Source organism: Anas acuta, chromosome 3 (assembly GCF_963932015.1).
Source record: "Anas acuta chromosome 3, bAnaAcu1.1, whole genome shotgun sequence".
Classification (NCBI taxonomy): domain Eukaryota; kingdom Metazoa; phylum Chordata; class Aves; order Anseriformes; family Anatidae; genus Anas; species Anas acuta.
In genome coordinates, this window is record NC_088981.1 from 55,442,572 (window position 1) to 55,455,214 (window position 12,643).

At 42.2% G+C, this 12,643-nt stretch overlaps 1 protein-coding gene across 3 annotated transcripts in view; it reads left to right on the top strand.

The window, feature by feature from the left end:
• Positions 1–12,643, top strand: part of PLAGL1 (PLAG1 like zinc finger 1) — a 46,305-nt gene that overhangs the window by 28,573 nt on the left and 5,089 nt on the right. For 2 of the 3 annotated variants that reach the window (XM_068677226.1, XM_068677227.1), the window contains exons 3-6: positions 5,292–5,447; positions 6,534–6,646; positions 8,205–8,354; positions 12,433–12,552. In XM_068677226.1, coding sequence (XP_068533327.1) covers positions 5,292–5,447; positions 6,534–6,646; positions 8,205–8,354; positions 12,433–12,552 — 539 coding nt within the window. Of the gene's footprint in view, positions 1–1,159; positions 1,338–5,291; positions 5,448–6,533; positions 6,647–8,204; positions 8,355–12,432; positions 12,553–12,643 lie in introns of those variants that run through there. The other variant, XM_068677228.1, reaches the window with a different exon arrangement.

A 12,643-nucleotide genomic window follows, 5' to 3' on the forward strand; every position in this document is an offset into this window, starting at 1 on the left:
AAGACTGAAAGTCAGTAGAAAATTTAGCAGGACAAAATATTAGAAGGTAAACTTTTTAATAAAATTCTTATATTCTGAGTTCTGGTAATTGTAACTGGAGTTCTACTTTAGTATAACATAAACTGGATGAATTATTTATCAGTTAAGATAAATAATCAGCTCCCTTGTAAATGCACTTTCTACATCAAACTTAGGACATGCAAGGCTTCTTTCATAAAGTTTTTATTTTTTTTACAGAGGAAATGTGTGGCAGTGGTCCACAATAATGGGAAAATAACTTGGGATTAAGTGTTTGCTAATTGAGTACTTTGAATTTTTGCCAAATAAATAATATTCTGGAACAAGCTTTTCAAGCTTGTCCAGCAATGGGTGCCTCAAAACAGACCACGGAGCAGGGAAACCTCACATACTTTTATGTAAGAAGAATCAAGAATTGCATATTGCAAATGCAATATTTGTTAGAAGATTTCAATAAGGTATTTATGTGGCGTTCCTCTACATGAAAGCCGCACGAGGGTAATGGAGCAGTGCAGTTTTACTTTGGGGTAAATTACTGTTGTTTGCTATGCAAATCTTATGACTGTAATTAGACTTGGATTTGGAGTGCTGTGTACACTGATCTTTGTTCCCTCCGTGCACGGGAGCTAGTTTTAATGCTGCAAAACAGCACAGCAGATCTGGAGCGCTGCTGGGCCAGACAGTCACTTCTCGCCGCGCATCGTTGCAAGCAATGGGTGTTGTAAGAGGAATGGTTTGCCTCCGTGCTCACAGCACACACGTGTAGCACTGCAGACGCCTTCTGAGCCGCTGAAGGATTCAGGTACCACCATGTCACTTGACAGCAGAGGTTGGAGAAGATGCAGGAAGGCTGCCCTGATAAGGATCTGGTTGTTAGCAAACCAATTTTTAAAAAGTTTTGCTCTACGGCTGATTGGCCAAGGAGCTGGTGGTATGCTCAGGCTCTCCCGGCAGAGATTGCTGTTCCTAGTATAGCTATGTATAGCCCCGTTATCTCTGCAACCGGACTTTGTGTAACCGCGGCCCGTGGCGCCTTGCCCACGCTAATGAGCTCTCCCTTGAGGCCGGGCTTGTGCCTGTGGGGGTGGCACTGCACGGGGACCGTGCCGCCGTTTTGGAAATACGAGGTTGGTAACCGTGCTCGAGCCCAGCTGGCTGCTGCTACCCGCAGGAGCTCGGCCCCGAGCAGGGCAGGCGGCCCTGTAGTCATCCGGGGGGAAAGGGAAGCAGGCTGGGCTGTGGTCTGCAGTGCTGGCAGAAGAGAGCTGTCACCTCCACCTGGAGCAGGGGCAAGCACCACCACGGTGGGAAAGGCACAGGTGAGCCACGGGCATGGTGTTGGTGTTGCGGTCAGCCCATTGCGGTCAGCCGGTGGGTGGGAGCCTGTCCCGTGGGCACTGTGGCTGCTGGCAATGCCTCCTAGCAGCAAGGCAGAAGCTGGCCCCATGGCATGCAGCAGAATAAAAATCCTACCAGGTACGGGATCTGCAGCTTGTGCTGTTTCATCTGCAGGTAGCTAAAAAGGGCAGTATTTGGATCTGTGTAAGAATCTTTACAGGCACAGAGAAAGAAACAACAAGTACCCTGTAGGGGACAACATAGCACTGCTGCTCTGAAGTTACAGTAAATGGCATGATCTGTGTTTTTTTTTTTTTTTTTAAACTTGTAGTACCTGTGAATTTGTTTCTATTATTTTTGTTGCCTACTCATTTAAGTAGCAGCAAAGCAGAGGAACAGAGGCAGTTCTATTAGTCCCTTGCAGGCTTGTGCATTATCAAGTATTTCTGTAAACATGACACGGAATCCATCAATCTTGTTTGTGTAAATATAAGTTAAGGGAGCAGGGAAACTGTAAAACCACCAAGCAATATATGAATGTTCCCAACAAAAAGCAGAAAAAAATCTTCACTAAGAGTGAAGAATTTCTATCAGACTGCATTTCATACCTAGTGCTAATGCCGCCAGGTGTGTGTTGCTCCTGTAACAGGATGCTTCATGGTTCAGAACACCTTAGAGGGTGTGAAAAATATATATATATAACGTTTTACCTAAGCAGCCTAGTGAAAACAGGACATAAAATCTGTGTGAGCGTTGCAAACTGGTGCCACAGTGTAGCTACAATAGCCGATACATTTTTTGCCTTGCAATTTATCATTGAAATACAAGGGATCCTGACTGAGCTGGTCCTTAATTAACTACCTCCAAGGAAGATCATGAATTTGACAGTTTTGCACTGTTAGTTATTGGGGAAGAAATAGCAAAGACCCCCACTCCTCAGGGGAACTTTTTAAGGCAGTGGGTGCTCTCAGCAGTTATATTTGCAGTGGCCCAATCCCATGTTTCTGGCACACCCAGCAATTTTCAGTGTGCAATACATTCAGAGTTGGGCTACCAGCATGCCAGCGTGGGGTGAGAAGTACTGTGCGGTACATGTAATTCCAGGATGCCTGTTAAACTGCTAAATTAGCTGGTAACCTCCATATCCCACATCAAAACGCAGGCAGTCCTAAAGCAAGCGTTGGGCAGGTCTGGGTGTTGGGAGGTGCTGCAGAGACACCAGCCCAGACTCACCCCCAGCAAGGTGCTTAACAAGTACATGAACCCAAATGTACCAAGCTGCCAGGGTGCTGGCTGAAGTGGGTGGGAAAGCTAATTAACTTATAGCAGTGTCCTAACTCTGAGCTGCTTCCAGCTATGGAGTCTGCTGTTTGGTCATGTTCTCCAGGCCAGCACCCTGGTGTCCCAGGTTTTGGCTAGGCACCTTTCTGGCAACTATTTCTTTGCGCTAGCCTTATTTTCAGTTTCAGGGAGCACCCTCCATGTGTGTGTTTTAAAATTCCATGTGAGAGTGTTAGATTTCTGTTTTGAAACCAAATCCTCCCCCAGTGTGGACGGAGGCTGGTTGGGAGGTCAGCTCTGTGGTTGTGACGGCACCTGCAGGTGGTGGCAAATGCCTCAGTCAGGAGCAGGGATGTCACCACCCATCAGCAGGGCCTTCACCAAGCTCGTCTTGTGGTTGCTACTGATATCTCTGGGAGTATTTAATCATGAACCTTCCCAGTCAGGCCACTTCAAACCATACCATCTGCTTGCATGGCAGCAGGGTTTAACTGACAGGATACCAGTAACAGATTTGGAGGCAGGTTGAAGGGAGGCCTGCTGTGTCGTTCTCCCCTGCTTTCTGCTCCTTGCCTACCCGCTGCCTGCCCTGGGGCCTCCATGGTGGCACTGCCCCGGGAGGGCTGCAAGGTTTGCTCAGGAGCTGGGCATTCAGGCGATGAATCACAGAGGCATGGCAGGGAGTGATAAGGTCGTGTACTTTATGATTAGATACATCCTCCCTCTAACAGCGGCTCTTTGTCTCCCTTTTGCTTTTGGTAATGTTTTTCAGCTATTTGCATACAACAACTCTCCAAGCAGGAGCTGTGTAACTTGAAACAAAGTCGCTATTATTCTAGGTAAGCCTAGGGAGCTGGTAGAGGACCCCTAATAGCTTGGTTGCCCTCAGAAGACATAGATTGTTGGTAATTTATTTAAAAGCCTATTATGTTAAATCACCATGAAAATATTTTATTTTCCTTGCAGCCTAGCTGTAAAGGACCTTCAGGTACATAAAATGCTGTGTAATTAGAAAAATCTGTCCTGCGGCTGTATTTAGGGTGGTTTTTTTTGTGCATTTTCAGTGATAACTGAAAGTATGGCATTTGGTGATGCCGCAGTGATGACTATAGAGTGGCATGTTCTTTATCTGTAACAGTAGTAAAAAGAAAAAAAAAAGTCATGGATTTCAGTTATTCATAGTGCCGGTGTGCCACCTGTGAGCCATGACAAAAGAAAACTATTATATGGTCCCCAAAGTATTGAAAAATATGGACTACTGCCATATTGTCTACCACTGTAGACTGACCAATATGTAGGTCTACCTCCTCATTTACAGCTAGTGGAGACGCCAGAGAACTCAGTAGGAACACTTCAGACTTATTTGGGGAGATTTTGGACCAGACTCTTGAGGTGTGTCTACTGCCTTCTTGTGTTCTCAAATGGAAACCTTTTGGAGCCACACTGAATATTGCATCTGTGTCACTACCATCCTTTCTCTAAGCCTGTCTTCAATGTCTCTCCAGATGGTGTCTTCTGAGTGCTTATGCTTCCCTGAACCTCTTTGGCTACTAGCTCCCACCTGTAGTGAAGCCTCATCTCTCCCAGCCCAGTCTTTGCTACAGCTTCCCATGGCTCCCTTGAACTCTCTTGGCTGTCTTGGCTTCCCCCTTCCATTGCTTACTGCCACTTACTTGATCAGACTTGCTCAACAGTTGTCAGAAGTAGAACAAAGCAAGGTGGTCATGGATGACCAACATCATCTTTACCTTTTAATCATAAAGTGTTGTTGGTTTGGTTTCTACTGTCTATAAAAAGGCTTTGTGCAATATTTTCCCCATCACCCTGTGTAACTCCATTGCCTGGATGACTTCTGCCGAAGAGTATCATTGCTGGGTTGTGTCCCTGCTCAATTCGAGTTTCCCTGGCAACCAGTCTGAGCTACACTGTGCCAAAAATACTGTACTGTGCTGGGAGAAAGTCAGTGGTTGCAGACATGTATTTCTCATTAGTGACTTCTCTGGATGGTTTGTGTGTCCTGCAGATGTGATTACTAAGAAAAGATCACTGGGAAATGTGGTGTGCCCTTGTGTTTTCCATAGGCTGCCCATGCTAAGAAGGCTACCTTGTGTGGCTGTTGCCTGAGTTGTGGCTGTAAACACCTATCGTATTCATTTCTGTGTTACACCAAAGGTCTCATCTCCAACTAAAAAGGGTATGTGTAAGCTCACAAAGTCACAGTGATCTTTCTTGGGCTGCTTGGACCTCTGCAAGTTTCTTTGGTTATTACTAGTAACATTGCCTTTCTCATATACACCTTGATTTAAAGGTGTGCATACTGCGAGCTCCAGTTTTCCTGTCATCCTGGTCTCCAAAGGGACTGTTTGCAACACCTCAGAGTGAGCTTTGTATAAGTTTTGGAGTCAGGACCTACCAATGCGCACAGGAGGGAATGCACAAACTGGAGGTCTTATTTCAAACCTTCCTATTTCACTTTTGGTTTGCAGATAATCTTTTCGCTACTTAATGTAGAATAGCGGTATAAAGAGAAAAAAATAAAAAAAGAAAAAAAAAAGATAATTTAAGCTGTGTTTTCAGGTGAGAAAATTAGAAGAGACAAAATTGGAGAGTAGCACAGCATTTTAAATAATGTGTTCTCTTTTCTGGATTTTTAGGGTGTGAGGATTGCGGTAAGAGCCTTATAGGAGAATGCAAACTCCATGGACCACTCATCAAGGCTAAAGACAGGGTTATTCCTAGCCGAGCCCGTCTTACCCTACCTCATTACCTTACTTTGCGAGTGTTGGAGCTGCGAGCTGGAAACCAGCAGAGTAAGTATTGTTGCTCTTTTCCCCACATTTGGGGAAGAGGAGGCCACTGGCTGTACTAACACTTGCTTGTTTTCATGAGTAACTTAATTGGGTATTAACTGTGTGAAGCTGAGTGTTACCAAAGCTCAGACTCAGCTACTGTTTTTTATGACTGATTGCTAGTAACCTCAATGCATAGACTGATGTCAGGACATTAGCCAGAGCTGGTGTGACATTGAACCGTGAGCAATCAGTTGGTTCTCGTGAGGTGATATGCGTCTAATGAATGTTGAATTTGTATCTAATGGTAACAGCCATGTACTATATTACCTATCTCTTCTTTTCCCCAAGCATGCGAAAGAGTATTCAATAAAAGGCCAGAAACAAAATGGTAAATAGCATCCCTCATCCACCACCCACCCCCTGCGGACTCAAAAGAACACAAGGTGCTAATGTACCTTTTACAGCATCTTCTGTTCACATTGTTGAAGGACAGTTGTTTGTTTCCTTTAGATGGCAGGACAGCTCAAATGCCCACATTTGAGCAAGGGAACTACATGCTCAGTGTGCAAATCTTGCACAGATACCTGTGTAACATAGTTTTGTGTAGATAACATTTCATAAAGAGAATGGCAAGATGCCTGTTGTGTTGCTTCATTGGTATTAAATTAGAATGGGCAAGATGGATAATTTTGAGTTTTTATAGATCCTCTCCTCTCATATTGGGAGATGAGACAGCCTGGTCAATTATACCAAGAAGTACAGCACTATGATAACATCAGCTTGTACATTGAAGAGTATCAGCACATTTGAGCATTGCATGTTAATGTCTTGTCATGGGTTTTATGCACTTTTGAAAATTGTATTCAGTGTAAATCCCATTTTTAAAAAGCCTCCTTAAAGACTGGGATCCTTTTCAGACTCTTAGCCTTTGAATGATTTACCTGGTTTATTAGTTTAGAAGAAAAACTAATATGTTCAGCACTATTGTGTGTCTCCATTTTCATAGCTGTAATTACACAAGAAATAGCTCATTACACCTGTATTAATATTAGACTGGTCTTGTTTGTTTGTTTATTTATTTGTTTGTTTGTTTTTCATTCACAGTCCTCGGAGTATTTGCGAAGAAAGTAATACAGAAGAGAACACAGTTTGGTCCTTATGTTGGTCAACTGTCTACAAAACTGACCCGCTATGATGAGAGTAGGCTAGTCCTGCAGGTAAAAGCCCTATGACTTAAAGACACATATGTACTTCATGTTAACATTTTGTATTCATTTTAACCGGGCAACTTGCCTTCTAATCTATTTAATTAATCGTACTTCTGATCTCCATGTATGAAGTTAAATCATATTACTAGATTGCACAGCATAGCCTTTCACCCTCCAAGAGAGGCTGGCAGCAGCTGTCCCACGACATGCTGTATGTCTTCCTTTGAACTTCCTCAGAAGCTTGGGACTGGAAAACAGTCTGCTGTGGAGGAAGGCATAGATGCAGATACTCCTGTAATTTCATTTGAGAACGAAAGCAATAGTTTCAGTAATTGCTGTAGATTTCATTTGCGCATGAAATTCATGTGAGTGGTCTGCCAGGAAAGGAATACTATTTTGCTGTAGGATTTTCCTTGCATGTTGATACCAGTTCTTCTCCATAACTAAATTTCTTCCATCCTTACACGACGCTGTAATTCTTACAAATGCAGAAAAGGTACATCTCTAGTGAGTTCGTGAGTGTGGATGAGCTAATCACCCAGTTCCTTCCTCTCCACCAAGCCATTGTAAACCACACCCTATGCTCTATCAGTCGGCCCAGTTTGCTTTAAAGTGTACTCTGATAAGCACAGCTCTGACTGATGAAAGGGCTGTTTCTTCACAAAAAGAGACTGCAGTCCCAGATTTTCTACATGACAGCAGTAGCTGCCTTGGCATTTCTCTAGCAGCATTCTGAATGCAATCAAACCAGGACCTGACCATCAGGAAGGTATTTTCATTGGAAACGTGACAAAGTTAGGTAAAGTAGTTCCCAGAATCAATGGAAATGAAACTTGTTTTGCAATTAATTATTAGTATAGTTACAGATTAGAACAGATACATGCAGTGCTGACATCTGTGTTGCGGCTTCAACTGTGCATGTTCCTGAGAGTGTGAAAAAGCAACTGTCTTGTATGAAAAGGTCGGAAGCATTTGCCTTGTAGAGGCATTCTCTTGCAAAGGAAAGGAGGAATGAAGTAAAGCAAAAAGAAGGATCTTTCTAGCACAACTGTTCATTTGTATTTATTTTTACATTGTTAAGGAGAAAATGAGATGACTGTTAAAAAGTCATTATATTGTATGTTGCCTCTTTGGACTTATTACACAAGCTGCATGATTGTTCAATGCAAAACACAGCATTAATGCATCACTAAAGTTTGAGATTATCAAGTACTCAGGAAGTACATTAAGGCACAAAGCTTATCTTCCTACCTGCTTGCACTTAGTTCTTATAATACTATCTTTATGTAACATAGAAAAATGAGAAATATAAATTGGAAACACATACAAAGGCCTACAGCTATTTTAGTGGTTGGGCGCCTCAGAAGGTACTCATTCTTCACTTCCTTTTGCACATGGTGTTCTCCAAAAGTGATCTATTTCAAAACAACCATGATTTCAGCAAATGTATCTCTGAGAGAAGGTAAATAACTAGTAGCTCTGACTCCAAGTTAAAGAAAATTAATGTTTCTCTGTACAGGACTGAGTTTTATCCTGTTCTTTCTCCCATCCTCCACCTTAATTTCAGGTGTTGAAAGATGGAGGGAAGTACTTTCTGGACACTCCCAATGAAGACTGTGGAAACTGGATGATGTTTGTCCGGCTAGCCCGGAACCAAGAAGAACAGACCCTTGTGGCTTATCAACACTGTGGAGAAGTCTACTTCACGACTGTTAAGGTACTTAAACCCATATTGCTTCACCTGTCACTCACATGGCAGTTCACCAACAAAGATTCTGAAAGACCAACCCTTTTACAGATGAAAGATTTATTATATTCAACTGGAGCTTTACAACATACCACCCTTTATGTCACTTAATCCATAGTAAAGCAAGCAATGTATGGGGTTTTCCAGTAAAGGGCAATGTGTACATACTGTTGTGGGCAGTGAAGCAACTGAGCAGAGAAATAAAGAAATACCATTTGTGGTGGAGGTGTTTAAATATAAATGCTGTAAAGTCTTACCACTCTTCAGTTCCTAGTAGGCACATGGAGAGATTATCTAGCAGTGTTATATTCGACAGTACTTTTTCTAGGAAAGCACACACACACTTCTGTCCTTTATTACATTGTCCTGTATTACAATGTGTTTTTGGACACATTGTACATTCTGATCACATTACCAGGTGCTCAGAAACAGGATACTAAATAGCCTCTTTAAGTATGATTTTCCAGACATATTTTTATTTTTATTTTTATTTTTATTTTTATTTTTATTTTTATTTTTATTTTTATTTTTATTTTTATTTTTATTTAAATCAGAACTTGAACTTTTATTCAGAACAGAATTTCTAATCAAAGCTTTTTTTTTTTTTTTGCCTTTTTTTTTTTTTTTAAATCAGAACTCTTTCATTTAGGAAACTGAAGTCTGTATTTTGAACGTTCCTTAATTTCCTCTTTTATATTCTAAGTAAATACCTGTATAGTATAGTGAGGAACATAAAAGTAAGTATAGGATACTAGTCAAAAGAGGTTACTGTGGGAATATTTATCACACAGTGATGGTGTGAGAGTAAATAATGGTGATAACACTCTATATCTTCAAAGCCTTTTATAACAATGTTAGGTATATTTGCCTTTTGATGAATAATAAAGCAATTAAAAAATCACTGTAAAGCAGTATATACCAATCTGTGACAATGTTTAGGCTGTGCTTCAAATTATGATACAGTCAATACCTTTTCAGATTTAGTATGTGATTTTAGATGCATGCTGTACATGTAAAACTGATAGGATTAATAATACTGTATTTGGAAAGCATGCACAGCTGCTTTTCTAAGAAACTGTAGTTACAAATTGATAACTTAAAGTTTCTGTTACAATTTAAATACTGTATTGAAACAGCTCACTGCTGTTTTCTACAGTACTGCTCATTGGCATTAATGGAGAGTTGCATCCTATATATTAAAATGAAAAGTATTTTAGGATGAGCAATGTGTTTTGGAACCCTTACTATGCATCATGGGGAGTTACTCTCCTTTTCTCACTCCTAAATCCCAGTACCATTCATGGTGCCATCACATCCTGCAGACAGTGTCCAGGTCAGTAAGGTGATGGCCTTTTGCTACACTTAGGCACACCCTGCTGGTCACATTGTGAGGCTGCCTTAGGGCTGGTTATGAAGATATTTTCTCAAGATATTTTGAAATATTCTGTTAAGTTTGGAGTAGAAGTATCGGCTCCTCTCTCCACTTTTTTTACAGAGATATCAGTTTAGAATAAAGGTAGAAAAATTTCAGTAACATGAAACTACAGCACAAAAGCATACAGGTATGTAGATGTCTAAGTGGCCTACTGACAGCACTGTTGGTGTACTTGCTGATCTAATGACTGCAGTCCCTAGAAATGAGTGGTTTTTAAAAGCAATGAATTAATTATGAGGAAGTAAAAATAATCCAGGCTTGCTGTCTGTTTGATCACAGGAGAATCTCCTGTGGGTGCTGTCGTAGGTTTCTGTTATTACCACAGGTGAAACAGTGTAAATGATATCCCGTAGAAGATTAGGACACTAGAGGTTCAAAACTGAGATTAGGGCTTTCACCTTACTTGATTATTTCTCACACTCATTCCCTTGCTTCCCCTACAAAGTCACATTTGCTAGGTCTCAGCTTCCCATGGGGGAGATCGCTGCTGGTCCAGGAGGGTCAGGCAGGAAGTCCTGGCGGTACCGTGCTGTGCAGCCATTTTGTGGTGTCACTGGCCAAGGGCCCAGGGCAGCTCCAGACACGTGTCTCTGTGGATCTCCCCCATTTCCAAGCTTCTCTTCTTGATGGCTTAGTTGTCTCCATCTAAAAAGACTATGCAGGAGCTCAATGCGTGATTGGCCTCCTAATTGGTGGTTCTGCTTCACGTCCTTTATTAATTGGAAGATTCACCACAGACCACTTCAGTCTAGACTAGGTGTTTTTAGAAGACACAGCCAACCCATAATGGCTGTAGTTAATAAGTAGGCTTGTGCCTGGGAGTTCAAAAGTTCAGTTTTGGACATTATGCGCACAATTATCTGTCACCGTTTAGTGTTCACAGCCTGTTATCTTTTACCTGCCATGCTTATGCCATACTGATGTTATATAATAAGTGCACTTCAAGACGTCACATTATGTGAAATAAGACTTGGCTGCTGTCCTTCCAGGCTAGTTTGTTCTTTTCAGTGGCACAAGTTTAGTTTAGCTCAAAATAAAACTACAAGTACAATGCAGATTGGCTGTACACCTATTACAATGTTGTGCAATTGCTTTTTTGTTTGTTTGATTGGTTGGTTTAGTTTTGATGATAGATGAGTAAAACAGTGTACAGGGCCAGGAAGTCATAAAACCTTTCTCCTTTGCATCTATGTACATAATGGATTTTTAGCCAGTGAGTATAACCATTCACTTTTCTTTTTTTCTGTTTGCTGTATAATTGGCTGAAAGCATTTGTAAGAGGTCATAGTCCAGTCCCAAGAAGATCTGTGCAGGCATGACTGGATGGGAGACTGCAGAGTATGGGCTCCCTTAGTCCTGCGTAGGAAGGCTTCAGCGAAATAAGAGCAAAGGTACAATTAGCACGTGCATAGCAAGCCTGGCCTATTAGAGCCAGCAAGTGTGAAGAACTTCCTTAGCTGTCTTGCCAGAAATGTGCAAGTTTGACTTGTAGTTCACATATTAATTCTGCACCCATGCTCAGTAAGTGTGACACATCCAGGAGGCATCCAAGCTATTGTGCATTCACTCTACATTTTTCTTTTGCCTGTACCCGACAGTTAAGTGTTATGTCCAGGGGGCTTCAAGATATCAAGGAACAGGCATGGCATATTGCTTAGAAAGACTGCTGGATGTCTGGACATCCCAGACAAATACTTCTCTCTTAGTGAAAGTCAGAGAGGCTGAGTAAGTAAGGCTGAGGCACCCTTACTTCTACTTCTCCCTGTAAAATCTCTGTACATACTCACATCTGCTTTTAGAAACTGTGAAAGTGTCAAACCCCAGTGGGCTTGCATAAGAAACAGTGTGGCCAGCAGGGCTAGGGAGGTGATCGTCCCCCTGTACTCAGCTCTGGTGAGGCCGCACCTCGAGTACTGTGTTCAGTTTTGGGCCCCTCGCTACAAGAAGGACATGGAGGTGCTTGAGCAAGTCCAGAGAAGGGCGACGAAGCTGGTGAGGGGCCTGGAGAACAAGTCCTACGAGGAGCGGCTGAGGGAGCTGGGCTTGTTCAGCCTGGAGAAGAGGAGGCTCAGGGGCGTCCTTATTGCTCTCTACAGGTACCTTAAAGGAGGCTGTAGCAAGGTGGGGGTTGGCCTGTTCTCCCACATGCCTGGTGACAGGACGAGGGGGAATGGCTAAAGTTGCACCAGGGGAGTTTTAGGTTGGATGTTAGGAAGAACTTCTTTACCGAAAGGGTTGTTAGGCATTGGAACAGGCTGCCCCGGGAGGTGGTGGAGTCACCATCCCTGGAAGTCTTTAAAAAGACGTTTAGATGTAGAGCTTAGGGATATGGTGTAGTGGGGACTGTTAGTGTTAGGTCAGAGGTTGGACTCGATTATCTTGAGGTCTCTTCCAACCTAGAAATTCTGTGATTCTGTGATTCTGGATAGTAATGCTCACAAAGCATTTGACTCTTGTAACTAAGTTATCGATAATTTAAACAGATTCAATTAATGCAGCTTGGGTAATGATAACAAATTGTACCTTCTCCTCCCCCCAGTCTTCACTACAGTGTTATTTTTTAGTGGAAAAATTCACACAAGTAAATGTGAACTATTTGTTTTCCATTCACAGCCAATTGAACCCCACACAGAATTGAAAGTATGGTATGCTGCCGATTATGCCAAATTTATGGAAGCTTCTGCAGTCTTCATTAAAGAAGAAACTGATGTCTGTCCTTTGCCTCCAGTAGCAGTAAGTACCCCTAATCTGCATTCAAGCCATCAACAGACAGTAAATTACAGCTTACTTACATGCTCAGCCTGATTATGAAACTCTGGTGATG